This window comes from Limanda limanda, chromosome 9 (assembly GCF_963576545.1).
Source record: "Limanda limanda chromosome 9, fLimLim1.1, whole genome shotgun sequence".
NCBI classification, from domain to species: Eukaryota; Metazoa; Chordata; class Actinopteri; order Pleuronectiformes; family Pleuronectidae; genus Limanda; species Limanda limanda.
Genome location: NC_083644.1, coordinates 13,108,598 through 13,134,357, shown reverse-complemented (window position 1 = coordinate 13,134,357; position 25,760 = coordinate 13,108,598). Strand labels below are relative to the sequence as shown.

General features: G+C 41.6%; 2 protein-coding genes across 2 annotated transcripts in view; one reads left to right on the top strand and one right to left on the bottom strand.

The window, feature by feature from the left end:
• Window positions 1-223: 223 nt before the first annotated feature.
• On the bottom strand, window positions 224-11,377 carry LOC133011236 (cystathionine gamma-lyase-like). Its single transcript, XM_061078939.1, has 12 exons — window positions 11,147-11,377; window positions 9,001-9,082; window positions 8,720-8,815; window positions 7,993-8,102; window positions 7,115-7,249; window positions 6,919-6,976; window positions 6,725-6,802; window positions 6,255-6,407; window positions 4,989-5,110; window positions 4,222-4,274; window positions 3,826-3,964; window positions 224-585 (listed from the first exon to the last, which is right to left on the bottom strand). The coding sequence occupies exons 1-12, from the start codon at window positions 11,321-11,323 to the stop codon at window positions 568-570; spliced, it is 1,221 nt and encodes a 406-aa protein (XP_060934922.1). The 5' UTR covers window positions 11,324-11,377; the 3' UTR covers window positions 224-567.
• Window positions 11,378-13,304: 1,927 nt separating this feature from the next.
• The window catches only part of ankrd13c (ankyrin repeat domain 13C), a 28,337-nt gene continuing 15,881 nt past the window's right edge, over window positions 13,305-25,760 (top strand). Inside the window, exons 1-3 of the mRNA XM_061078311.1 lie at window positions 13,305-13,943; window positions 16,194-16,235; window positions 22,312-22,416. Of these exons, the coding sequence (XP_060934294.1) occupies window positions 13,571-13,943; window positions 16,194-16,235; window positions 22,312-22,416 (520 nt within the window). The 5' untranslated portion in view covers window positions 13,305-13,570. The remainder of the gene's footprint in view (window positions 13,944-16,193; window positions 16,236-22,311; window positions 22,417-25,760) is intronic.

Here is a 25,760-nt window from a genome sequence, read left to right as displayed (position 1 = left end):
GTCTCCACTGAAACAGGTTAGAAAAATCTAGGGTCTTGTTTTGTTCTAAAGGGGATGGCAGGGTCCCTTATTCCACGACCTGACATTTTCTAGGCTGTGAAGTTAAAAATACAGTGAGGAAGCGAATTCCAAGACTTTAAAATGTCATTTAACAAATTAGACTTCTTTAAAGAAACGGTTCAAATTCTTTTGAAAACATGAATGACATCCGTTCTGAGACAAGTTTTTAAAAATACCTTTACGGAAGCTTTATTTGTCTTTGACCCAAAAACTTGAATATCATGTCAGTCTGAATGAATAAGAATTTTAAAAAGTTCCAAATGAAAACAGAAAACACATAGAAACATAAAAACAAGCAAACCCAGCATGAGATAAATAAGATTTCAACTTGAGTTAAAATAATTATTAAAAACATTGTATTAATTACTAAGCGATAGTAGGATTTGTATTATTTAAGAGGAGCAGGTTTTTCCCTGATAGATGCTGCTTGTGGGCTGATCATGAGGCGCCATGAGTTGATCTGCGGTGTTTAAAGACTTCAGGTACCTCCAGTCTTCAGAAGAAATATCAATTCTTCATTGGATGCTAAGAAAAGGGAGAAAGAAAAATATCTAAATCAACGCTGAGGATTTCAGCAGGATTTTTCGGGAATGACATGTTTTCGTGGAGCGTAGAAAAAGAGGCACAATCCACACTCCTCCTCCTTTCTCATGAAAAAAGGTCTCCTACGACCATGAAAATATAATTAATGGAATTCACCCACAGAGGTTTCAAATGATTAACCATCAGCCAAGTTTGTGACTTAAAACAGACCCCTGGATCAAGAAGCTTGACCGGTACTTTCACCGCCTGCCTCAGTCTGACCTGACGTCCCATCCAATCAAACGCGCAACCCATCACAAGTTGCATTTTCCCAGGCCAGACACAGACGGTCATTAGAGACATTTGTCTCCATTTAATTTCCATTCGCTACAGAGGAGCAGCAGAGGGATTCAGAAATGACATCTGAATCCTGTGGAGAGAAGGTGCAGGCCACAACACAGGATATGGCTGCATGAGGTGGCAGAGAGGGTTTGAGAGGAATTCAAATTCTCTCCTGATGGCAATAAGGTCGATAGACGCACATTTGTGATGATTCATTCAAAACCAGCTCACAGAGGCTCAGTTGATTTGGTTTTAATGTGATACAATCTCAACCAAATCTGGTCTTCAGATAAGCTGCTGCAACCGAGCAATTCCATTCATTTTAAGTTGCTTTCTTCTAATGCATCTACGCAGAATATAAAATACACACATACTCGTAGAAGATCCACTGGAAAGAATACGATTTGATTGAAACCTTTTTTATTTGATAAAACCCATGCAAGAGAAGAGAGAGAGACAGAAGTGTAATAAAAACTTACGAGCCACTTGCCGTTCAATTGGAGAGAGAAAGGTTATTTCATGAAAATGATTAAAGATATGAGGGGCTAACATTGCACAGTAGAGAAAAGCTGAAACTGAGCAAGGTTTAGCTAACATGATGACTAGCTGTCTTCCTCTGCATCTGCTGTCTTTAAGCTTATAGACACAGTTTGTGCTGCAATTCAAACTACACAACTCAACGACACGTGTCACTTAAAAATGTTTCTTAGTAAGCAAGTTACGAATGTTACCAAAACCTGACACATCCATCCATCCATCATCTGCAGCTTATCTCTGGGGGTCGTGGTGAGCTGGAGCCAATCTGACAACTGGAAGGATACATCTATGACAGGTCCAACATAGAGCCACAACCAGTCACTCTCCCGTCCACATCTATGTCAAATTAGAGTCTCCAATTAACCAAACCCCAATCTGTTTTTGGACTATGGGAGGAAGCAGGAGTATCTGGAGAGAATCTGTACTAACACAAGAGAACATGCAAACTCCAGGAGAGCAACCCGCCAACGCAGGGATTCAAACTGGTCTTGCAGTGAGGCGACAGCGCTAACCATTGAATCACTGTGCCACCCCCACTATGTGGAGCTGCTGCTGGCACAAAGCGACAGTTGCCAGGTTATTTCAAACTTTATCCTCTACACAGCTTTAGAGACAATTGCAGCGGCATGCTTCTGAATATGTCGTCCCTGTGGTGCAACCCACCTTCTCTGCTGGCACAAAGTTAATAGGTTTGAATCCCTCTGTCCTACTCGCTAACAATGTGGCAATTAATGCATGCCGCATCCAAATGCTCACTAACAGCTTTGACCTTGATTCCTGAAGCTTTAGCATCGTCCCTCAGTTATAAGCCACTTTGGATAAAAGCCAAATGAGAAAATGTAATATATTTAAGTTGCTAATGTAGTTAGCAACTGTGCTTTAGGAAAACAGATCCTTGGCTGTGCAGCAGAAAGAGAGTGGGTTTATGGGATGGGTGGATACGACAAAGCCCGACACAAAGTGCACAAAATGAAACCGCTGCACACTTAACTCAATCCTGGTCTGCAATCCTTCCTGTCCTGGCTCTCCCTAAATGTTCCCAAGATAATTACCACATCTCCAGGAGGGGTTTGTCTTCAGTTTTGACTAATGTGCCTTAATTAACACTAACAATTTACAGCCATAACTCCGTATGGGAAGGGTTTCATAGACTCTCCGAAGATTAACTGAAAATAGATTCACGGAAACCCTAATGCAATCTTCATTTTTATTTAAATCCTGTCCAAAAGTGCAGGTATCGACTCGAGTGATGGATCCCATGCAGCGCTGAGATTAGATATAGCCTGGCGACTGTAAAGCCCATAGAGCCATGGGTCCATTTACCCTCCGATTGATAATTAGTGAGTCACATATTAAACATCTGGGTCCTTTTCATAACACTCAAACCATGAAGCTGTGGTGCAGTGGAGACACTGTGCTGCATTAAATAGCGTTACATTTGTCAGCTGCTCTGTTGGCCAGCTTTCAGATTGAGCGTCATGGACCATGAGAGTGTCATATTAAATTACAGCTAATTTAGAATACAAATCCTGCCTGTGTCCTCATGAGGTCCCAATGAAAACACTTCACTGTGTGAGATAAAGTGACTGAATGTAATGATCATTATACAAAAGTATAAAAGGCTAATTTAAAAGTCTGTGTATGGAGTGATATATTATTTAGTCTTTCCCAGGCTTTATGCCTGTTTATGTAAACTGTCTTTACACGAACACAAACTGGGTTTTGTATTGTATTGCTGTGCTTTATGACTTGAGGGGATTTTATTCTCATTAACAACTGCGAGGGCACAACAACATTAGTGGTTTATTTTATGCAGTAGTAGTTTATTTACCTGCTGGAAAATGCTTATTATTCATTAAGTTAACTTGTGTATTTTACCTTGTTTTTCTAGGTTTCTTTACACTTTGACATAAAAAAATAAATAAGCTGAGATGCATAAACAGCGAGTCAAAACTAGATTTATCAAACATGTGCACTTATCAGCCACAAGGTTAAAGTCACTGACAGGTGGCTGGCTTTGATAAAAGGTTGCCGGACATAGCCACGTTCACATGGGCGGGGGGGAAGGATGGGCAAACAGGGCTTTCTGTCTCAAACCTGAATTGCAGGTTCCCTGCAGTGTAACTCTTCACAGCCTGTCAGAAACTTACTGCAAAGCATTAACAAGATAAGTCACCTTTATAACTCTGGGGCGGGTTTTGTTTTCTGAGAGATTATGAAAGATCTCATGTTAACTGCTCTAAAACAACAAACACACCTCTGAGTCATACAAAGTAGAGGAACCTAACACTCTCAAGCCAGCTGTTTCCGTCCTAAAGGACTGGATGAGGGCTGTCATCACTCATTGTGTCATTGTGTACTCACAGCAGCAGCCAGCGCCTGCTTCAGGTCTTCAATGATGTCGGCCTCATCCTCCAGGCCCACAGAGAGTCTGATCAGTGTGTCGCTGATCCCCAGCAAACACCTCTCTTTCTCCGGCACTGATGCGTGGGTCATAATCGCCCTGAATATGATAAAGAGGGTAGAGACACCAACATATGAGCCTGATGTAGGAAATAAACATCCTGATGCTTCAACAGAGATTACAGCTGAGCCTTCGTAATGAAAATAAAGTGTCTAATTTAAGCCTCTCTAAGTGATTCAGACAGTGATTTCTTCTTGATCTCTGCTGCCCCCATGTGGTGCTATTTGTTACAATCAGCCTTTAGGTGCAGAGAATAACTAACAAAGAACAAAAAAAAATTATTTTGTGATACTTACGGATGTTCAGCTAAACTCTCGTAACCACCGAGACTCTCGGCTATCGCAAATATCTGAAACAAGAAGAATAGATAAGATGAAGTAATAATGCAAAATACAATCAGGTGTTTGTGTGACAAAATGAACCATTTAATAATAATTAGATGAAGACGTCCAAAACCAACAAGAAAATAAAGTCAAATATCTTTATAGAGGGGACAGTCTGGTGACAGACAAATATATAGATTTCTGGAAAGACAACTATTTATTACATCCAATGAGGTTTATGTTTTCACCCCAGTCCTTTTGTTTGTTTGTTAAAAATATTACGCAAAAACTACTAGATGGATTACCAGGAAACTTGGGGGAACAATGTGGTGTCAGGGAAGAACTGAGTCAGATCTGGATCGGAGGGCGAATAATTTTTTTAACATTGTGAAATGTTTTTTCAGCATTTACTTGATTTCTCAGTGAATAATACATGGATCTTAATGAAAACAGTTTAGTTTTATTCCAGTCACTGAACTCTCAGCGTCTTTTCTTTAATAAAATATTTAAATAAGTTATTTCTTTAGCTGTTTTACTTAAGAGTAAAATGTCTAAAACCTTCACCTTCAGTGGTTTTCTAGTTTTGACACTGACGTGTTCTTCCCTTCAGCTTTCCCGTCAGACCAGAAATCTAATCCAACCATTTAGCTTAATCCCCCTTTCAGTCGCACAACAACACCCACTTTATAAAACACAAAAGTAAACAGCCTTGATAAAAACAATATGTCCTGCCAAATTACCTTGAGGTTACTGAGGAAGGCGCTGGCATGCTTGAGGGTCCCCTTGATGTAGAAGGTGATCATGCCTGGACACCCGGTGCATTGTTTCTTCATCACCTCGTGCTGTGGGTGAGAGGGCAGGCCTGCGTCGATCGACAGAGGGAAGACACAAAAAAACAGTAAGACAAGAAGACAAATCCTTTAGTTACACCCTCAGCAGAGACAAGCAAAGGCACCTTAAACCCACATTACATCGTTCATTTTATATAAGTATGTCTGGTTTTGTTGGTTTACCTGAGGAATACATTGCCTTTGCTCTTGAGCCATGGTTTGTTTTGACTTGAGGCTTTGGACACTTGTTAAAGAAAGATTCTGAACAGATCCTGAGTTGGTGAAACGCAACACAAGCATGACTCTGCTTTTAGGCTGGGGCTCTTTTGCATCAAATAATAAGATGCTTTATTGACTTGTAGTTAATCTTTCACAAGCCTCTTGGGCAACTTGAACTAAAACGACCCACATTGGCAAAAAGCACAGCATCAACTGTGTGTCCTCGTTTTGCTATTATTTATGTAATGTTTCTCAACACCCACAGTTTGACAGACACTGGAGTAAGAAGGCACGTAACACTGTAATGGTGATATATGAGTGGTGAATAAGAAGTTCGTCAGACAAGGGAGTCATCGCTGGCGTTTGTCTCAGACTGTCAGCACGATAACTAACTACTGAACTGATTCCAATGAAATTTTGTGGAAAGGTGGGACATGACTCAGGGAAGATAAACCATAAACACGATACAGAGATAGATGACACAACTCCACTTCCTATCACTATGTAGAATTATTAATTAAATATTTATGATATTAGAACGCTGCCATCTTGTGGCAAAGACATAACTTAAAGAATCTGTGCAGTAATGATCAGGAGATGGACCCGCGGTAGCAAATAGCCGCTGCTCTAAATTTCGGCAGTCAGTCTCAGCTGTCAATCATGACGTATCACTACGTTGTTTTAGCATCAGATAACTGACTTAAACCATAACTTACCTGGATAAGGTTACTTGGATCTGTGTGGTTAAAAAGTAACGTCCTTGAGATATTTTTTAGGGACTTAATCAGTTCAATTTGGTCCATTTCCCAAGTACTAACATAAAGGATGCAAGATTTGTGATTTATGCAGCCAACCACTAGGGGGCATCAAGACGCTTTGGCTTCTCTTTTATTATCTTATCTCTTACATCATTTGGCTTGTTATAATGGTTTTATCCTTAAAGTTGCATGTGATTACCTGGAAAGATGACACGCTCCACCCTGGGATCAGCCTCGAGAAATTTGGCAGCGCCCATGGCATTCTTGAAGTGCCGCTCCATCCGAAGGTGTAGCGTCTTGAGTCCGCGGTTGACCAGGAAGCAGTCAAATGGAGATGGTACCCCACCCAGTGCTGAACAACAACACATGAAGAAAACATAGAAGGTAAAAAACAAAACCCAGATCAGTCAAACAACAAACACCTAAACAAGCATCCACATCCTGATGAAAAGCTTTTGCACTGATTTAGAAGTTAGGCCTCTGGGGCATTTTCTGGTTTCTTTAACCGGTGAATGTAGGTAAAGGTGGAGTAACCAGTTCAGCACAGTGGGTAGGTCTCTACTTTTACTGTCTGAGATCCAGAAATTCCTCACAAGACATGACATGATGACTAGCTTTTTGTGTTTTGCAGACACCATGAGTAGTTGTATTCGTTTAGTAAGTACACACCGTTTTGCAGGAACCTCAGTCGCTCATTCAAATCATCCCGGTTGGTTGAAACCAGACCCATCACCACATCACTGTGACCTGAGAAATCAGGACAGGAATAAAAAGAGAGAAGTCAGAGACAAAACATGTTTCATTTGTGTGTGTGTGTGTTTGTCTTTTATATGGGTCAAAATGGAAAAATGTACACAACCTACCGTTCATGTATTTGGTGGCTGAATACATACAGATATCAGCTCCCAAAGCCAAAGGACGCTGTGAGTGAACAGGACAAACATCGGAGTTAATCATTCAGCCATTTGTTTCCACATGAGCTGGAATGTAATTGCAGGAAATGATTGAAGAGCTATTTGAAAATCGAAAGGGCACGAAGAGCACATCTGTCCCTCTCACCTGGAAGTAGGCGGACATGAAGGTGTTGTCCACAACCACCACAATGTCTTTGTTGTGCTCGTGGATCAAGTCGGAGCAGGCCCTGATGTCGACGACCTTCATGGTGGGGTTGGTGGGCGTCTCGATCCACACCAGCTACAGGCCAGAGAGGAGAGGGAGTCATTTCTCTGCAGCTGCATGAGCAGGAGTGTCACTGCAGCTCCATCAAAGCATTTGACTTAAATTCATATAATGATTATAACACAAACACAAGGGAGGAGACACAAGCCCTGTTTTACCACATAACAGTAAAGCTGGATCTGAATATTTGTTATCATTTATTTAAATGTACAATATGTAACTTGGCCTCTAGGGGTCTCTGAATCAAAACAATAATAAAAGACCTAGTTGGATGATGTTGTCGAGCAGCGGGGGATCATGGGAGTTGTTGTCGTCACCAGCACTGCTGGTGAAACATCCTCCTGACACTGAGAGGTGCAGCAAACAGCCGAGAATAATAATGATCGCTTGCGAGTGACCTATTCAAACAGTGGAAGGAAAAACGAGCAGACTGGCGAACTGTTTCTTCTTCTTCTTCTTCTTCATACATCGTTCGGTCCAAAAGTTGAGACAGGCAAAGCCAAGTGTAATACGACCCAATTTAAAAGGTGGCCAAAATAAAACATTTTGTTAACATGTATAAAATTGGGGCTTTCTCTGGATTTGAATATTTTTGGAGACATTTAGGAATGAAGTGGACAAGATAACTACATATACAGAATAGTTTCATGTTATATCTTCAATATAGTAAGTGGTTCATTTTATACCATTATAAAAATCAGTTGGGAGGAGCCTACAGGAACAACAAACAATAAACTGTAAAAAGATATTTTACATACTTTTGTATTGGGCTTCAGTGCCGCCTTCACAAGCTCTGGTTTTGTACAATCAGCAAACGACACCTCCAGGCCAAATTCGTTAGCGATTCTTTGGAAGTAGCGGTTTGTTCCTTGAAATAACCAAATTGAAACTCAGTCAACACTTTCAAACATAGCTCCACTTATGGTTCAAACCCGGCTCATTTTATGTAAGACCCACCATTTTGTACAAGTGACTAATAGTGAAACCCCCGGTGGAAACCCTGAAGCCTCTCACGGGGGAATTTGCATTCTCACTTAAACAGACACATGGAGACAATAGCTGTATTGGCGATTTTCCCATTTAAAAAAAATAACCTGCATGCATTCGCTAATGGTGTAAAGGCAGTTTGAGTGAATGTGCGCCTCTTTCTTCTCCTTTATTTATAAAGAGAAGTATACCTGATATTTTATATTATAATTTGGTATTGCAAAAATATACGAACTGTATTGTTACATAATGGAGTGGGACAACTTTAAGTTCATCCACTGAAATTGTCTGTTTGCAATTTAGCTAATTATTGAGCGGAAGAGTATTCATCTGTGTTTCAGGTTTAAATGATCTATCACTGATCCTGGTGATTCAGTACACCAAAAAGTACTGTTTAACACTAGTAGCATCCCGCAAACAGTGAGTATCTGATGGTCTAAGAAAACATCTAGTAGGCGTATGTTTGTGATAGGCCCAGGCCTCAGAAAGGTCACTCACCTCCGTACACGTCATCCATGCAAACGATCCCGTCACCTGATCTGAGCATGTGAGTGATGGTCACTGTGGCGGCAAGCCCCGAGGCGAGAGCAAGGCCTGCATGGGAAAAAAAACAAGACGCAACAGTTTTACAAATCTGAGGTGGATTAATTATGTGTTGCACCCCCCTCACTGTGCTTACGCAACGCAGAGGTGATGATTAGTGTTATTGTTTGGTCACTCGGCCCTATGATAAGCATGTCCCGCCTTAGGGATACGATATGGCATGAATAACAACTTACAGTACTTTGCTCCATCCAGAGCTGCCACGGCCTTCTCAAGACAGTTCCTTGTAGGATTTCCACTCCGGCTGTACTCAAACCCCTGCATGAAAACATTAATACAACATTTCAGCAACCAACCAACATTTAAATAATGTATTGTATAAATGGACAACAGGTTGCCACAGCCCAAGTGTGTTCAAATACCATGCCTTGTTGCAACATAAATTATTTTTTGCCTTTGCTGCAATTCAATTTTATCTTTTGTTTGTTTATCTGTTAAAAAACAAGTGTAGGCACAAACGAACTGAAACTGATTGCGTGATAAAAATAATAACAGTGTAAGGTGAGTCAGGACAGCACACAACCTCTTTCCTGGAACACCTTGAGCGGTTACGTGAGCACACTGGTAAAAGCAAATACTAAGAAAGTTCTTCAAACAATATAGCAGATACAGCTTAACAGTTTGTGTTGTCTACAGCTTTGCACAGTGTATGAAAGACAAATTGAGTAAAATACAGAAGAAGATTTATACTATGGACAAAATCACTGATGTTAAACAGTTCTGAGGAGAGATTTTAGATTTTAGGAGCAGAAACAGAGATGATTCCCTTTAAAACAAGATACAGCAGGAAAATGGTGTGAAGACTGGCCTGGTGCCTGTGGCAATAATTGGAGCCTGAATGGCCTTGAACACATGGTTGGTGTAGTTTGTAGTTTGAGTGAACAAGGCCAGCTGTAGCCATGCAGTAGTAAAAAGCAGATAAGCTTGACGTCACTGTCCTAGTTTGACAAGGTAACTCTGGGTTGAGAGTCTAACAAACAGCAACAATAAAATTGGTGGAGTAATGGGGATAAACATACCAGGGTCTGGAAAATAAGGTCAAGAGGTGAGGAGATCAGCGCGAGTGGTGCGTTGGGGTATTTCTTTCTTTATTTGGTGTGAAAACCTAAATGACTACAGCTCTCATAAACTCATTTTATGTTATTTGCCGTTCTCATGCCAGCACAATGGCACTTTACCAGAATTGTGGTGTATAATCATTGACAGAGGTTGTTCAAGAGAACTTTACACACACACTTATTGCGCAAACTGAAAATTAGAGCGGAAGAATTAGGGTGGAGAAGACATTTTCTAAACTGGTTTGGTTTTAGCCTGGATTCAGGCCACACAGTCATTTCACTCCATTATCTAACATACTTGTGTATATGTTTTTTATTTCCCTGCATAGTAAGTCCCAATATTTATGCATTTCTAATAGGGAGTCTCATGCTCTAGTTTAAGGTATGCTAAATAGTAAATAGATTACCTGAACATTGTTTATTTCATCATCATATTGTCATACAGGAAAGGATTAAAAACATTATTTAAATTTTTATGGAAAAACTAGCCATTTAAAAATAAGCTCTATTGACGGAGGGATTGGAAATTAGGAATATAAACGCAAATAATTCCTTATTCCTTACATATTACTTTCTTTTACTCTACATTTGTCTTTAGAGTGTTTCAATTACAGTTCCCCACTGGTATTTGCGAGAATCTTGAAGTACTTGAACTGTACTTGAGCACATGAATCCCATGCTACTTTGCAGAAGATCTGATCTAATTGTACATTTAAACTATGAATGTTTTAAATTGTTTGAACAAAATCAGGTTATAGACACAACCGAAAAATGCTTCGTCATGCATCATATGGCAAGAGTCGTTCACCGCCCAACTTCCCCCACTGAACTTTCTCACGTGGCTTTATTTGAACAGTTAAGGCTCAAACCGGTCACATAATCGAAAATTTCACGAAAGTGAAAATACAAATGTATGAAACAGAATAGATTTGTATTTTTATTTTGGATGTTCCTAGATCCCCAGGTTGGGAAACATTGTAGCTACCACATTGTATTTACTGCACAATGTACTCCTTATGCAATGAACCCTTAATACTGATAATGTTATGATATTGAATCAGTCACAGGAGCACATTGATTTATATTAAATATACATTTTCATATTATAGAACTTTGATTCAGATCTCACTCATTTGTTGTGATTGTTGATAAAGAGAAACGGACGTTAAGGCGATGTAATGATGGCGCCTCTTCAGTGTAACTGTTCGCTAACGACCCCCTCCACCCTCCACCCGGCCGGGTAACCCGAGCCGCGGCTACTCACGGCGTGGTTCCCCGGTGCCTGCTGCTTGAAGGTGGTGGAGAGAGAGATCGGCGGCACCACGGCCATCGACGTCCACTGCTCCGGCTCCTGGCCCACATGGATGGCCTCGGTGGCGAAGGACTTGAACCTGGAGCAGAAACCGGCGAACACGTCCTGGGTCTCCTGCTTGGGATCCATGGCTGCTGTGGACCGGCACCGGGAGGAGTCTTTACCGCAGACCGGGTAACGGAGAGACCATTTAACAGAGCGCTGCGGTCCTCCGCCCCGGCCAATCAGCGGCCATCAACACGGCACGCCCGCTGCTGATTGGTGCGTGGGCAGGGGAGTAGAAGCCACGTGACGCAGCACGTTGTATGCGTTCTTTGTGGCTCTGCTCGTTTGTGTGTGTGTGTGTGTGTTTGTGTGCTTCAATGATGCAACACTTCCTGTCGTTTGAGTCAGGGAGGGAAGTCCCCCCCTCCTCCCACAAGAGCTCTTTGAAGAAAACAGTCACGTTTTGAAAAGCTGCTGCTAGTTCGTTGGTCACATTTCCACCTGTTTTTACTGTTTCAATAAATCCTTTTTATCACTGATCATTTTCTACTGGTTGGCTTTGTGGTTGCTGGGGGGGAAATCCTGAAATACCAGAGGCCATGTACAGTGGAAACCTGCAGGGCCCCAACAACTGGGCCCCCTCCCCCCATGAGGTCCTTCTCAACATGCAGCAACTGTAATACTCATAGTGTTTCCGAACCATCACCATAACAGCTGTAGTTGTGAAATGCTTCATTCCATTTATGGACATTTTGCTGTTGCACACACACACACACTCACACACGTGTGGCTGTTGTTTCCATTCGTGGGCCATAGGGGGAGAAGTGCTCCATAGTTAGTTAGTGATAACACTTCAAAACTCACTGTTATCAGTCTGCTTCATTAAGCCTGAACTTATAACCCTGCACGACATGTTTGAATCCTGCAAAGATTACAAGATGTTGTAATAGAAACCGCAAGACACAGAAATGTAATTGAGGCTTGATTATTTACAGTTTAACCACAAACTTTTTAATACATAGCTGAAAATATAAAAGAGAACACAATGAATACAACTTAAACAAAGATATTTTTTAAAAAGCAAAGTGTACTGTAACATGAATCTGCTGTGCATTGTTTTCTCTGCAAGTTCTTACATCAGCAAACATAAACGCAGATACCAATATGGCTCCTATCGGGCAATTTTCAATATTGGTCTTGCTCTAGAAGCGATAGATAAAAACAAAACTGTAGGATTCATTTTTCAAATTTTGCTCGGAAAATTGGAGATAATTAGTTAATTCTAGATTTTAAAAACTTTATAAAAGTAGACTTAAAAGTAATAACATCAGAATAGTGTTGAAACATTTATTTGATTTGTTGTTTTCTAATCAATTTATTAACAATAAACTATAGTTATAAGCAAATGTACATCATATTTCACTCTTGTACATTATATCAGCCTACAGTAGCTGCTCCTAATGATTAGTGAGTTTTGATTAGTGATCATGATGAGTAGGGGCAGTATATATATACACTACCGTTCAAAGTTTGGGGTCACCCCGACAATTTCGTGTTTTCCATTAAAACTCACACTTTAATTTATCAACTGAGTTGCAAAATAAATAGAAAATATAGTCAAGACATTAACAAGGTTAGAAATAATGATTTTTTTGAAATATAAATGTTGTTCTTCAAACTTTGCTTTCGTCAAAGAATGCTCCATTTGCAGCAATTACAGCATTGCAGACCTTTGGCATTCTAGTTGTTAATTTGTTGAGGTAATCTGTAGAAATTCCCCCCCCCATGCTTCCTGAAGCAACTCCCACAAGTTGGCTTGGCTTGATGGGCACTTCTTGTGTACCATACGGTCAAGCTGCTCCCACAACGGCTCAATGGGGTTGAGATCTGGCCACCACGTTACAGACAGCACACCAGCTGCCTGATTCTTCCATGAATAGGTCTTGCATAATTTGGAGGTGTTCTTTGGGTCATTGTCCTGTTGTAGGAGGAAATTGGCTCCAATCATGTATATACACGGTCTATGTATACATGGGAGCCATGTACAGTCATGTGACCGCTGGTAACCTCTCCGGAACTATCGCGATACTCGGAGGCGGAAGCTGCATCTCCTGGTCCACTGGAGCCGCTGACGTTGAGCAGCGAGACGAGGGCAGCGCACTGTTTGTTTTCATTAGAGAACCGGCGCTGAACGGAAGCTTCCTCCCGGTCCTCTCCGCTTCCTCTTCCTTCTTCACCCTCTCCAGTGTCCGCGGGACGTGTGTTCATGCGGGGCGGCTCTCGGCGTGTTGAACACTTCCAGCTGGCGGCTCGCCTCGGCTGGTCCGGAGGGTCATCGTCCGGGACGAGACGCCCTCTGCTCCGCTAGCGGCGCCGGGGTTCGGGGGGAAGATGACCGGGGAGAAGGTTCGCTCCCTGCGCAAGGACCAGAGGCCGAGCAAGGACGAGGACCTGCTGGAGCCGGACGAGGAGGCGGCCACCGGGACCTTCACCGCCGCCAAGCCCAGCGGCAAGAGCCGAGCGAGCAAGATCTTCAGCAATCACAAGTTGGTCAAGTCGTCGTCCACCCAGCAGCAGCAGAACCAGCAGATCAACGACAACACCAACGCGCTGTCCACGTCGGAGGTCATCGATGACAACAACAAGAACCCCATCCTCCGGACCGGACACGACTTCCCGGTGCACCAGTGCGTGTTCGAGGGAGATGTCCGCCGCCTGTCCTCGCTCATCCGGACACAGAACATCGCGCAGAAAGACGTGCACGGTGAGTGAACCTGTAGAATCCCACTGGAGGAAAGGGCTCCATCACGATGCTCCTGGGTCAAGGGGCAGTGGAGCTTGGTTTGTAGCTCACAGGCCGTGGAGTGTCCGGCAGCACTGGATGTAAACGAGGCTGCTCCCTGTCAAGGCCCCGATCTCTGTTGGATTCATCCACCGTGCAACTTTATTCATTCAGTTTCTTCTGGTCAGCAAACAAAGAAAAGTGACCCATGGTTTTCATCTGTGCGTCCTCTGACCAGCAGCAGGGAAACTCAGCTAACTATTGTCTTCATCAATTGATTCATCGGATCATGATATGTCCTCAATTCATAATGTTGTGATATCTATCCATCTTCGTCAAAGCTCTGATGTTTTCAGGTGACTGATTTTGTCAGATGAACCCTCCAAAATCCAAATTTTCTTTCAAAAATGACTCAGAATGATGAAAAGATAATCAAAATAGTTGCTGATAAAGTGTCTATCAATTGATTAATTGACCTGATTGTTGTTTCTGGGGTAGGAACCAATCACAAATTAGACATTGCTGCATTGTCCCATGACCGGTAGCATATCTTCTACAGTACGAAGTCTGCTCAGATTATGGCCCAATCTCCAGAGACACTCCCTGAACTGTTGAAACAACAGCATTGTTTTGATCCAGTTCACGTGTGTGTGGAGACAGAAAGTGGCCTACACTTGTGTCAGTGCTGGAAACTGGTCTGTCTTGTAAGTCAAAGCTCTGACAATAACCTGAGCCACATTGGCCTCTGTTGTTGTTGTTGTTGTTGTTGTGGAACTTGAACCTGCAGTTTGCTCGCCTCGCTGTGGACTGGTGTGGTTCAGTGGCAGCAGTTTGTGTTTACTCACACTCACACTCCGCCTCTGGGGCAGAAACACTGAGGCTAAAGCTGAACTGATGCACCGAGCCACTGAAATACATCAGGTTGTTTCCACTTTGAGTAACAGCCAGTAGTGTAAGGACAAGAAGCAATGCTTATTATTCTTCTCCTTGGCACAACATCTGTCTCATATATGGCAAATCTAATTTAACATGAATGGCTGTAAACCACTAACATGGGTGGTTACTGATTCACCCTCATCATCATAAAATCATATTCTCTCACCTTCTGTTCCAGTATCAGAATCAGACCATGAAAATAATGCGATCATTTCGAGTTATAACAGAGCTGCAACTAGCAATTATCATTGATGATTCATTTCAAATTTGTAATCAGTGCTTGTAAAATTGGATATTAAATCACAGAAGTAATCAAAGATAAATTAAAGTTTTGTGTTAGGTCCAGTCAACTAATAGATATGATTGGTGCAGTCCATCAATTGACTAATCAGAATGGAGATAAATAGATCTTTCTCTCAAACTGGATAAATTTGGTGTCTGGAGAAAACCCCCCAACTGTTAGACTAAAAAAGTTTGCTTCTTGCCTCTGAAGCCTCTTTACGCAACAGAAGAAATAGTCCCTAATCAAACAATAACTATTGACAGCAAGTTCTGTGTTATCTATTGAAACCAATAGCTGCTGGTTTTGAAAAGAAAAGCACATTGTTGCTCAGTTGAAATCAAATTTTTTTTGTAAATTAAATGTTCTCCTTGGAATTGGACCGGTTGTCGGAATCTCAGGGGGAGAAAATGGGAGGAAACATTATCTGCTCTGGGTGAAGTGATGCTTTCGGTGCTGCAATTAAATATAAAGTGTCAGGAGACAGTAGAGGTGGTTCTGACACCACAGCCATGCAGCACAGATATGGCCGCTGTTGTTCCTCTGCACTCTATGATGTAGACAATCCAAACATCCAGTTGGACTCCAGCTGATCTCAAGCTTCTGTTTTCAACCACACTAGGGCCACTCGAGTAGCTGAGCGGACACTGTGTCTTCCTCTTGAGGGATGACCCAGTGCTAATGAGGCACATTTCACATCCTGGGAAGAAAACCTTTCTCCCTTCACCTAATGTAAATGTTTTTTTCTCTGAATGTGTGAGCAGACCTCCCCATTGACCTTGTGTCAATAATAGGCCACTTCCTTGCCTGGGGGGTGCAGGAGTTTGAATACTGCTTGACATGACCTGAGAAAACACAATTTGGTTTCACTTAGCATATCATTTGGTGTTTATTAGAATTTGCCTCACAATTTTAACTTCTGATTCACCGTAAATGTGACACTCGTATCTGCAAAATGCTGACGTCTCTGAGCTTGTCAAACACAGCCGACAAATTCTTGTTTCTTTCTTCAACAGGAAACACACCGCTGCATCTCGCTGTCATGATGGGCAACAAAGGTGAGAAGTGTTACAAGATTCACCTCCCCTGGTCTATTATTGTCTCTCTCTGTGTGTCTGTCTCTGTGGCTTTCTAAATGACTCTCTCTCTGCCAGGCTGCATGTCTTAAGTGTGTGATGCCGTTTATGTGCGTGTTTTGCTTTCAGTCTTTCTCTGTCTGTGCAGTCATCATCCAACATTTGTCACTGATCATCGCCACTCAAATCCCAGAAGAGAAGATAGAGTTTTTGTTCATGGACAAAAAAAAATCTGGATTGACTATTTAATACATTCACAGAGGATATGAGAACATATTTAATCAGTGAGGATTAGACAATGATGACACTGCAATGAATAAGATCCTCTCTGAGTCTCTTCAGACTGAGCTTCTACTCCTGGCTTAAAGACTAATGATTTGAAGCTGGTGCAAAGGATAACTAACTGCGATAAGAAGTCATTTTCATTTAGTTGAGCTATTTAATTGACTTTTATTAGGTTATGAAACAGAAAAGGCAGCAAATCATTCAGATATTGACTTGTATCCTACAGTGCTTTGTTTGTTTTGAAGTATATAACGTATCAAGGCTTTTAGAATAAATCTCTTAGTGATTTTTTTCGTGCTGAATTGCACCGCCTGGACTGAAAGCATGTGCATGAAACATTAATGCACTGCCCCCTCTGTGAGCCGATGTGCGCGTTTAATTTCACGAGGAGACCTTGGAACCTGCTATTGAAACATTTATTTCCCCCTCCTTTTTGCAGCAGGCTGTTGTGAGCAGTTCAAGTGCAGGGTGACTTGTGCCGCGCAGCCTTCATTTGTTTAGTTCTCGTCATTGGAATCCATCGGCACACTGGGCCTCCATCGATTTCACATTCGCAAAGTTCAATACCTGTCGCCAGAGCAGAGGCCATGCCACTACCGATGGGGGTTTCGGACTAGCGGCGTGCCCCAGTGTAGTGGTAGATGCTATGTTATGGAATTGATCGTGCTAATGAGGTTGCCTATCTCCTCCCTGCTGCTGCCTCTGTCCTCCAGGGAGGCTCGGGCCAGACATGGTGAAGGCTTCAGCATGAGATCATAGACTGGGTGTGGCCGTCCTGCTGGGATAGAGAGGACAAGGCTCTCTTTTTGTATGGGTCTGTGTTTTTGTGTGTCTACCCGGGCAAATGATTCTTGGTTAGCCACTTTAATTCTGAGCTTAACACTTCTACAGTGGAAAAATCCCATTTAGAAGAAGACGTCACTATGAGCTTAATACAGAGCAAAATGCATTTCATGTTTGCAGTTCTGCTGATGAAAACAAACTCAAATCCAGACAAAGAGTGTTGCTATCATGAAACACATTATTACCTAACTAGTTGCAGGTTCATTTTCTGTTCATCGACTGATTGTCAAACGTCCAGGAAAACAGTAACTGAAGGAGGAAAAGAAGAGATTCAAACATATTATTTAAGATGAATTGGTGATGTATTTTTTATTTCATTGATCTTCTTCAAGTCACCATCTGACTCACAATTTGTAATAGAGCACTAATGCTTTTTCTGGAAATGAAACACTACACTAAACACTGTCACTGTTTTTGGATGATGTCATTGTTTAAGCAGTTTTTCTCCTGAAGCCCATTTCCTTTCATGTCACATCAAACGATGGAGAAAGATCAAGTTTTCCTTCCGTCATATAGCTTTGATATCTGTTTCTATGGTACTAGAATAAAATTATGAGCTATCTTAAATTGGTTGCAGTGATACGAGATTACAAAGTCAGGTCATCACTGAATAATCAGCCCATTAAGTCAAGAGGGAAGATTAGAGTCATTATGCACAGAACATTAACATCATTTGTTTGTGGAGAAAACGTATCAACGGGCTGGGTTCAGTCTGCAAAACAGAAAGGAGATGTTGAAGGGTTTCCAGTTCTGTCTCAGAGTTGGAAACAATCCAACTCCTGTTTGATTCATTCGCTGAGTGTGTGATCGATGGAGAAGAAGTGAGCAAAAAAGCAATTTTATAGACGCACTCAGCCTGGATGAGAATGAGTGGTGATGGTCGGGGGCTTTAACAGCCCACAGAGCTTCTTGACGAGTGTCCCATGTGTAGCCGGTGCACGCAGTGCAGCATTAGATTAGCACTTAGTTTCTCCACCCTGCTCTGCCTCGCTCAAAGAGGTGCATGTGACTCGTGCAGCTGCTGCACATGCAATTAACGCAGAAGCCCACCAGGAGACTTCCTTATATCAATACTTTCACAAATGCGTATCCTATCAAATCTGACAGCAACCCGTGGATAATTAATTATAGGATAAGTGTGAATGTATCCATCATTATCCATCCGATCTGATTGTAATGAATGAGCTGGAGTTGTTTATTTTTTATTTCTCGCTATAATCCTGCACGAATACACATACAAACTGTATTATATACATATAATATTGCCCTATAACTGAATTAAATGTACATGTCACCAGGATTGATTACTGATAACTGGTCAATTTAAAACTGGTAGCTCTCACAGTGAACACAGCTGTTGCACGTCCAACCATGCATTATCTACCGCTTATCCGTTAAGGGTTGGGGGGGGAGCTGAAGAAAATCCCAGCTGATATTGGGTGAGAGGCATGGTCCAGTTTGTACCGCTGGCACATTGTATCACCACATGTCTGGATGCTCTTGCAGCTACAGTAAATAATATGTCAGAGCTCAAACTTTATAACTTTAGATGCTATCATGCAGTATTGGATTATAAAGTGACATTCTAGACCCATCATACACTCAGTGTGGTGCCATTGGATGAGGCTACATGTCCTGTTTGTTGAGGTTGTTAAAGAGTATCATATAAGAGCAACGTAACTATAAGAGCAATGTTCCGTTTGCATTGTTAAATAACAGATGGTTGCTGTTATTGTCTCTGAGGGTGAATCGTTAAACATGTAGCTCCTGGATTAAATTCATGCTGGAGGACATTTGAAACACAGAAAACCTCTGGTACTAGAAACACTGTGCATGATGCTGTCTCAAATCATCATCATCATCAGAAGCAAGGGCAGGTCTGAAGCTCAGGGCACTTGGCCTGAGTGTTCTCCTCATGGTTATGTAATGTATATCTGCTAAATGTTGCCATTATATAACACAATCATTGGATTTAGCAGGATGATATATAGGTCAAAGGCCAGATGGAATTGGAGCCTTACGTCAGAAGGCAAGCGCTCGTTCACTTGGCCGTCTGTGTTTATCAGCTGCTCTGTCCCTGAGCCGGGGCACGAAGCGGACTAATGCATTCACACTGAGGTTGACCTTTTTCTTTGCTGATGCAGACGTCTTTGTGATCCACTCTGCAGTGATATCCACTCTTTCTGGTGCCAGCACAGCTTCTTTATTTAATGATGTTGTCAGGGAGTTTTTTGGTTTCCTCACATGTGTGTGTGCAGTAAAAACCCAAAGCTGTGGAGGAAATTGTCACAGCTATTGATTGGCGTGTACAGTAGCCAATGGGGCAGAAAGTGTGTCACGCCCCCTCGCCAGAGTTGACGGTATCAACCCGCTCGAATAAGCCGAGTTGATAGCGTTCTAGTTGCACAGGAACAATGTTTAAGTTAGCCAGCTAGCTATTGTTATTACAAAAAGTTCATAAGGTATTATGTGGCATTTCACGCATACCAGCGGCTTGGTAAAACGTCCACAGACAGTAATTGAACAGTACTATGTGTATGAGTGCTGGAGTGGGAAATTCCGTGGTTAATTGGGATGTGGCAATAACCTCCTGGGCAGAGGAAATGAACAATTAGAACAGGCACTCAGGATTATAACCGTGAAATCCTGCAATATTATCTGTATTAATCAATATTTTGGAGGTAGTCAGACTTTGAACGATCTATAGCATTTAACATGCAGATCATGTCACAGCGAATTGGGAAGAAATATAATGAGCAGACAAATTTAGACGAGTCACGATCCAAGTCTTTGAACTTCAGCCGCTCCCCCGGTGCGAACACAATTAATTCCCACTGGCCTGTCTTTGTTCATTTTCGTTTTCTCAACTTTGGGGTGAGCTGCACGTTAAGGCAAAGCCGTTGCTAGGCCGTAGCTGAAATACTTTGGGTGGTGTCACAAACCTGCCTTTTTATCCCTGTGTAACCACACCCCTGGGACAGCCACGCTGCTCTTTGTTGTGAAGATAATGTTTAATTGGGAGGAAGTTCTACATGCATTCCTCTCCATCATAAAGAATGTATGAGAGGCTGGCCTCTCTCGTATGAATAAAACATGGTTGGTATGTAGATCATTGAGGTGATGTGGTAGTTTAGACTTTGTGTTGTGCTTGATTTTTCAAAGGGCAAGATTAGCTCCCTCTGCCTCCGGACACCAGGTCGGCTCTGTAGAGTTGATGTTGGCGTGTAGCAGAGGAACAGGTCTGAACACGAGGACAGGAACCAGGTATATTGAGAGGCTTGTGTGCGGCTTTTGTCAGACTAAGAGATCAGTGCTGGGCCGATCAAACAGCACCACTTACTCACTCAGCAGCAGACTGTTCGCAGTTAGCCTCTGCTCTTGCATTTGGGCAATTTTCTGCTCACAGGGCTGCGACTGCTCCTGCCCAGTGGTTAGACTGAGGCGCAACGGACGCCAACAATATAATGAATTGTGTCTAAAAAAAACAAACTGACAGCTGAGCCAGAACAACAGGTTTTATTTTCATTTTTTTTTCTTTTTCCCTCGCTGTAGTTTGTTGACACGATGCCCAGAGGCAGAGTAGGGATTTTTTTGTGCTGCAGTAAGTGCCACAGAAAAAAGGGATGAGTCTCTCTGGATGTTTTCCCGCACAGCTCCGAGGGTAACTCTGTACAGTGTGATGTTTTCCATGTGATAATCTTTTCCTCGTTTTACAGCAGTATGTCGGCCCCATGTGGCTCTTTGGTTAATGGGTCAGCTGTCACCTCAATCCTACACACAATCTGTCCCTGTATAAAACCAGGATTATTTTTAAATCAGCGATGCCACAGGAAGAATCTCTGCTGGGTATCAAAAATGTTTACAGCAGGACCAGTCAGTCGTGTGTACCTGAATCTACCGCAAGTTGATCGCGTTTTTGCGATCAATGCATTTCATTGGCCAATAAGCGTAGATAAATAGGGCACATATGCATAAATACAAAATTAATGAAAGCCACTGATGGTGTCCTAGAATTGACTTTATTTTCAGCCCTGTCCATTTGTTGGTTGGGTTGTATGTTTGTTTGTAAAGGAGATTACACAAGTTGCATCAAGCTACTGAACAGATTTCCACAATACTCCACAATTTGTTTTATTTACATTTTCACCATTTTCCCATTTTCCAAGTGAATGACTAATGAATCTTGTTGAAAAAAGTCAGGTACATTTAGAGAACTGATACCTGAGTTTGTTGAATTTAAGAGGACTGTTCCTGGTGGAGGTATGAGTGTCATTTTAGTTCTAGTTCATTTTGACTGGTTCCTGCTATAAGACAAGCTGAAGGGAAAATTAGACCTGGCGTCAGTGTGGACATGGAGTAAAAAATATTGTCCTGTATTATTGTCCTGTGTGACTGCGTGGGAGTATCTTATTATGAATTAAATGTGATAGTTACCTTAGCAACGTAAAATGTGCTGACAAGTAGCAGGGCTGTGAAGTCAGTCTCATCTTATCAATTTCATAAGGAAAAGATAATTTTTCCTCTGTGTGTTTTTAAAGCAGGTGTTATCCTTCATCCTTGTCTTTACATTGTGTGTTCAGCATTGTGGATGCATCAGATACAGAAATGAGAAAAGCCATAAGCTCTTATTCCTCCATTTGTTTTAATAAAGGTCATTTTTCTTCCTCTTGTTTGAACGGAAAGCACCTGCCAGGGCTTAGTACTGGGTTTTCCTACCTTTGTGATGGTAGCACCTGTAGAGTCGTGTTCATAAGACACATTAATATAAATGTTTCGGTTTCCTTTGCTGTTGTCTGTGTCTCTGGTCTATTATTTGCATGCTTTTACTTTTGTGTCTTTCCTGTCTTAATTGAGATGTCATGAGTTAACCCTATCATCCATGTAAGTTAGTGTTTAGTAATATTCTCCTGTCTGTTTGGACCTCCTACAGAGTGTGCACACCTGCTGCTGGCCCACAATGCACCAGTGAAGGTGAAGAACGCTCAGGGATGGAGTCCCCTTGCAGAAGCCATCAGCTACGGAGACCGGCAGATGAGTAAGTATCTGTGACTGACTGGCTGTCTCTGATTGGTCATACACTGAGACAGAGCTTTTGAAACTCCCCCACCACCACCACCACCACCGCTACATCCTGATCACCTCGTCAAAGTGTCAGCCAACTCACTCACTGTAACAAACGTGGCTTTGGTGCAGCTTCAGTTGGGATTTTCCTGTGTGAAAACATTGAAGTGGGAGAGAAAAGGTCCCATGGACAGATGCAAACTAACAAACAGCTCGGCACATTCTGCTTCCCAGTGAGGCCGTGACGCCGGCCTGCCTCCTTTGTCCCTCAGAGAGAGGGGACATTCCTCAAGGGCCCTCTGGCTTTTGTGCTTCGATGAAAGGCAATTCATTAGATGTTTCTCTCTCTATCTCTCTCCTCATAGGCTGATTAAGCTCAAGCCCTTTTCTCGCCCATTTCCTGCCCACAGTCCAAAGTCTGGATTAAACTGGGGTTCGGAATATTAAAAATGTTATGTATCCAATTACCGCTAATAGTAATTATCTCATTGTACAAAAAACTGGCACTTAGATCTATCATGCAGGGTTTTTAATGCTTTTGATGTAAGAGGGAAGCATCAGAACACTCTTTGTACGCAGGCTGTACAGTTTTATTGAATATTAACATGGGGATGTTTGAAAGATGCATTTAGTTAATTATCTACTTAAAGTTCCTAATATGTTAATCATGAGGATTTTGAATAGATCATGTCTCAATGTTTTCACTTGGTTTTGCTGGCTGTCTGTACAGGAAGAATCAAAGTAGTTTATAATGAAAATTGACACAAAGCAACCCCAGTTACCTTCCATTGGTTCATTCAGTTTTGTTCTGCATCTGTAAGACAAATAAAGCTTTCATACTGTGTGTGAAATGCTACAAATTGATTCTGGTTTACGACTGACAGGTCTTAGAAAGAGAGAACAGCTCTTGTAGTTCGGCATCAATATAAATACCTTGATGTCATTTCAAAATTGTCATTTTTATGTGTTTTTTTTTTAGCCGTCTCCATTGTAAGAGCATGTGAAGTGCCACGAGCCCATCACATCTTGAGAAGAATGAATGCACTTATCTTTGCTTTGTTGTGAATTGATCTGTCAGCATATGTTTGGTTTGCTGTGAGTTTGAAGGTAAGTGTCTGATTGGCTCGGCTTGTGTCTGAGGGGATCAGACGGAGGACAGGACAGCCTGAGTGGGTCAGTTTGCTGATCTCTTGATTCATCCGTCAGGTTTCAGAGGAAAGAGGCTCTACAGCTTCTGTGAGCAGGACTTGTCTTTGCCTCCTGTCCTGGGCAAATTTATTGACACACTAATGTGCAGGCCAGGCAAGCAACACTGTAATTGCACTGATCAGTGTGATGCTGATCCACTGACTGCATTCACACTTTCCTTCTATAGGATTTAACCTGGCTGCCATGATGACATTTAAGGTGAAAGATGTTGAGGAAAACTTGACCTTTTCTGTATTCAATGTTGAGTCCTCCTGAGGATGAGCAGAACCGAGCCCCACTTATCAGACATTCGATGACACCCAGGAGCTTTGTTTTACAAAAAGGGTTGTGTCCTAGACTGAATCAAAACTTCAACAACTTTCCATAAAGATGGTCCGATTACCAGGCTAGCATCTTCTCGAAAGCGATCATCATAAAAAAAATATGTTTTTGGTGAATATTTGTGTCAAACTTTTGCAGATATCTACCCACATTTGCAGCCATTTGAACAAAGTGTTAAAATGTGGCTCAGAAATAGATTTTGTCAGTGTTTGGTTCAGAAAGAGCTATTTCCATCCTCACTCTGCTGCGTCGTCACCTGCAGGAGCTTGTTTAAAGAGCTGCTTCAGTCAGTGTTAGTGTTTTTCAGATGAGGAACAGCTTTTCTGTGAGTGTCAGACTGCAGTGGTCTTTGTAGTTGACTGTTGAATAAAGAACCAGATTTGAGTTAGCTGCCAAAAATATGTTTGTGTGAGATTAAATGAATTTCAGCAGCTAGTCAGAAGTTATACGCCTGGAAAAGAGGGTTAGGGTTTTACTAGTTTGTCTGATTCAATCCAAGTTTAAGGTCGTCGTCTAATTTTCTCTTGATTTCTTCGAAATCTGTAGAACATTGGATTATTTAAAAAATAATCAAGATCAAGTGATCATCCACTTGTGACCTCAAAGCCATAAAATCACTGGTTGATATCCAGTCTATGGTTGATATGTGTAACATGTTTCTGAGTGATATGTGGGTTATATAAAATATAAGATGGAAACTTTGTTTAACCATCAGTGTTTGTCGATATTTGAGGGAACTGACCAGGTGGGGATATGGTGCTGGTAATTTTTTTTATTGGAATTTTGTTTCTTTTATTTTGGCAAAGTCTTGTGTTTTCACCACATTTTCCCAAGATTCTGTTGGAACTTCTCACCAATAACTGATCTCATTTATACTCAAGAGATTGAAGTGTCTTTACTATCATATGTACAGTAAGAGTTAATCCTAAATAATTTTTGTTCCATAGTCTTCCATTGAAACACAAAAATAAAGATTGACCACAGAAATTTAGATTTTACATATACTATAAAATACAAATAAACATTATTACATAGACTTATAACTATCTAAGAAGTTCAGCTTCTTCAGGCAACATTTTGAAGAGTTGCAATATATTTGAAACACAGTTGATCTTTGTTCTTCGCTTGAACCTGAGTCCTTAACAGCCGTAGTATTAGATGTCCAATTAAATACTCCAGGTTTTATAGCAAAGTGAAAAGGCCCATTTAAAAAGCAATATCACATCTGACAAAATACTATAAAATATTAACACAAATTGTATTCTATGATAGAGTACTTTTTACTGACATCAGTTCCTGTACAGGCCTGAAGCTGAACTAAATCCTCTTCACTAAATTCACTGACTTCTTGAAAGCAGCTTGTAAGTTTTTAATCAGATGTTCAAAAGTCCCCGTGCTGCACGGCCGTCATGAGTCTTTTAAGATGTCTTGTAAAATGAATTGACTGTGCCTCAGTAAGTTTGAAAGTACATTCATTCAGGCCTGTTTGCAGCAGCCCAACCGCTTGTCTGTTCCACACAGGGACTCCACAGCGTACCTGTGTCAATATTGACTGTTCTCAGATTATTGGATTATTCTCCAGTCACAGCCAAGAGCTAATTGTTAAATAGCAGCAGTTTGTGGTGACTTAAATGCAAAAAAGGTCCTGACTCTGCCTCTGTTCATTAATTTGAGGAGGTCAATTTACTGGGATCACTCACCTTATTAATGCCAGGAAAGTGTCCTAATCAGTATCAGAGTCAATTAGTGCCAGCATGGAGAGTCAGTTTGTTTTAGCACTGAAGCAGT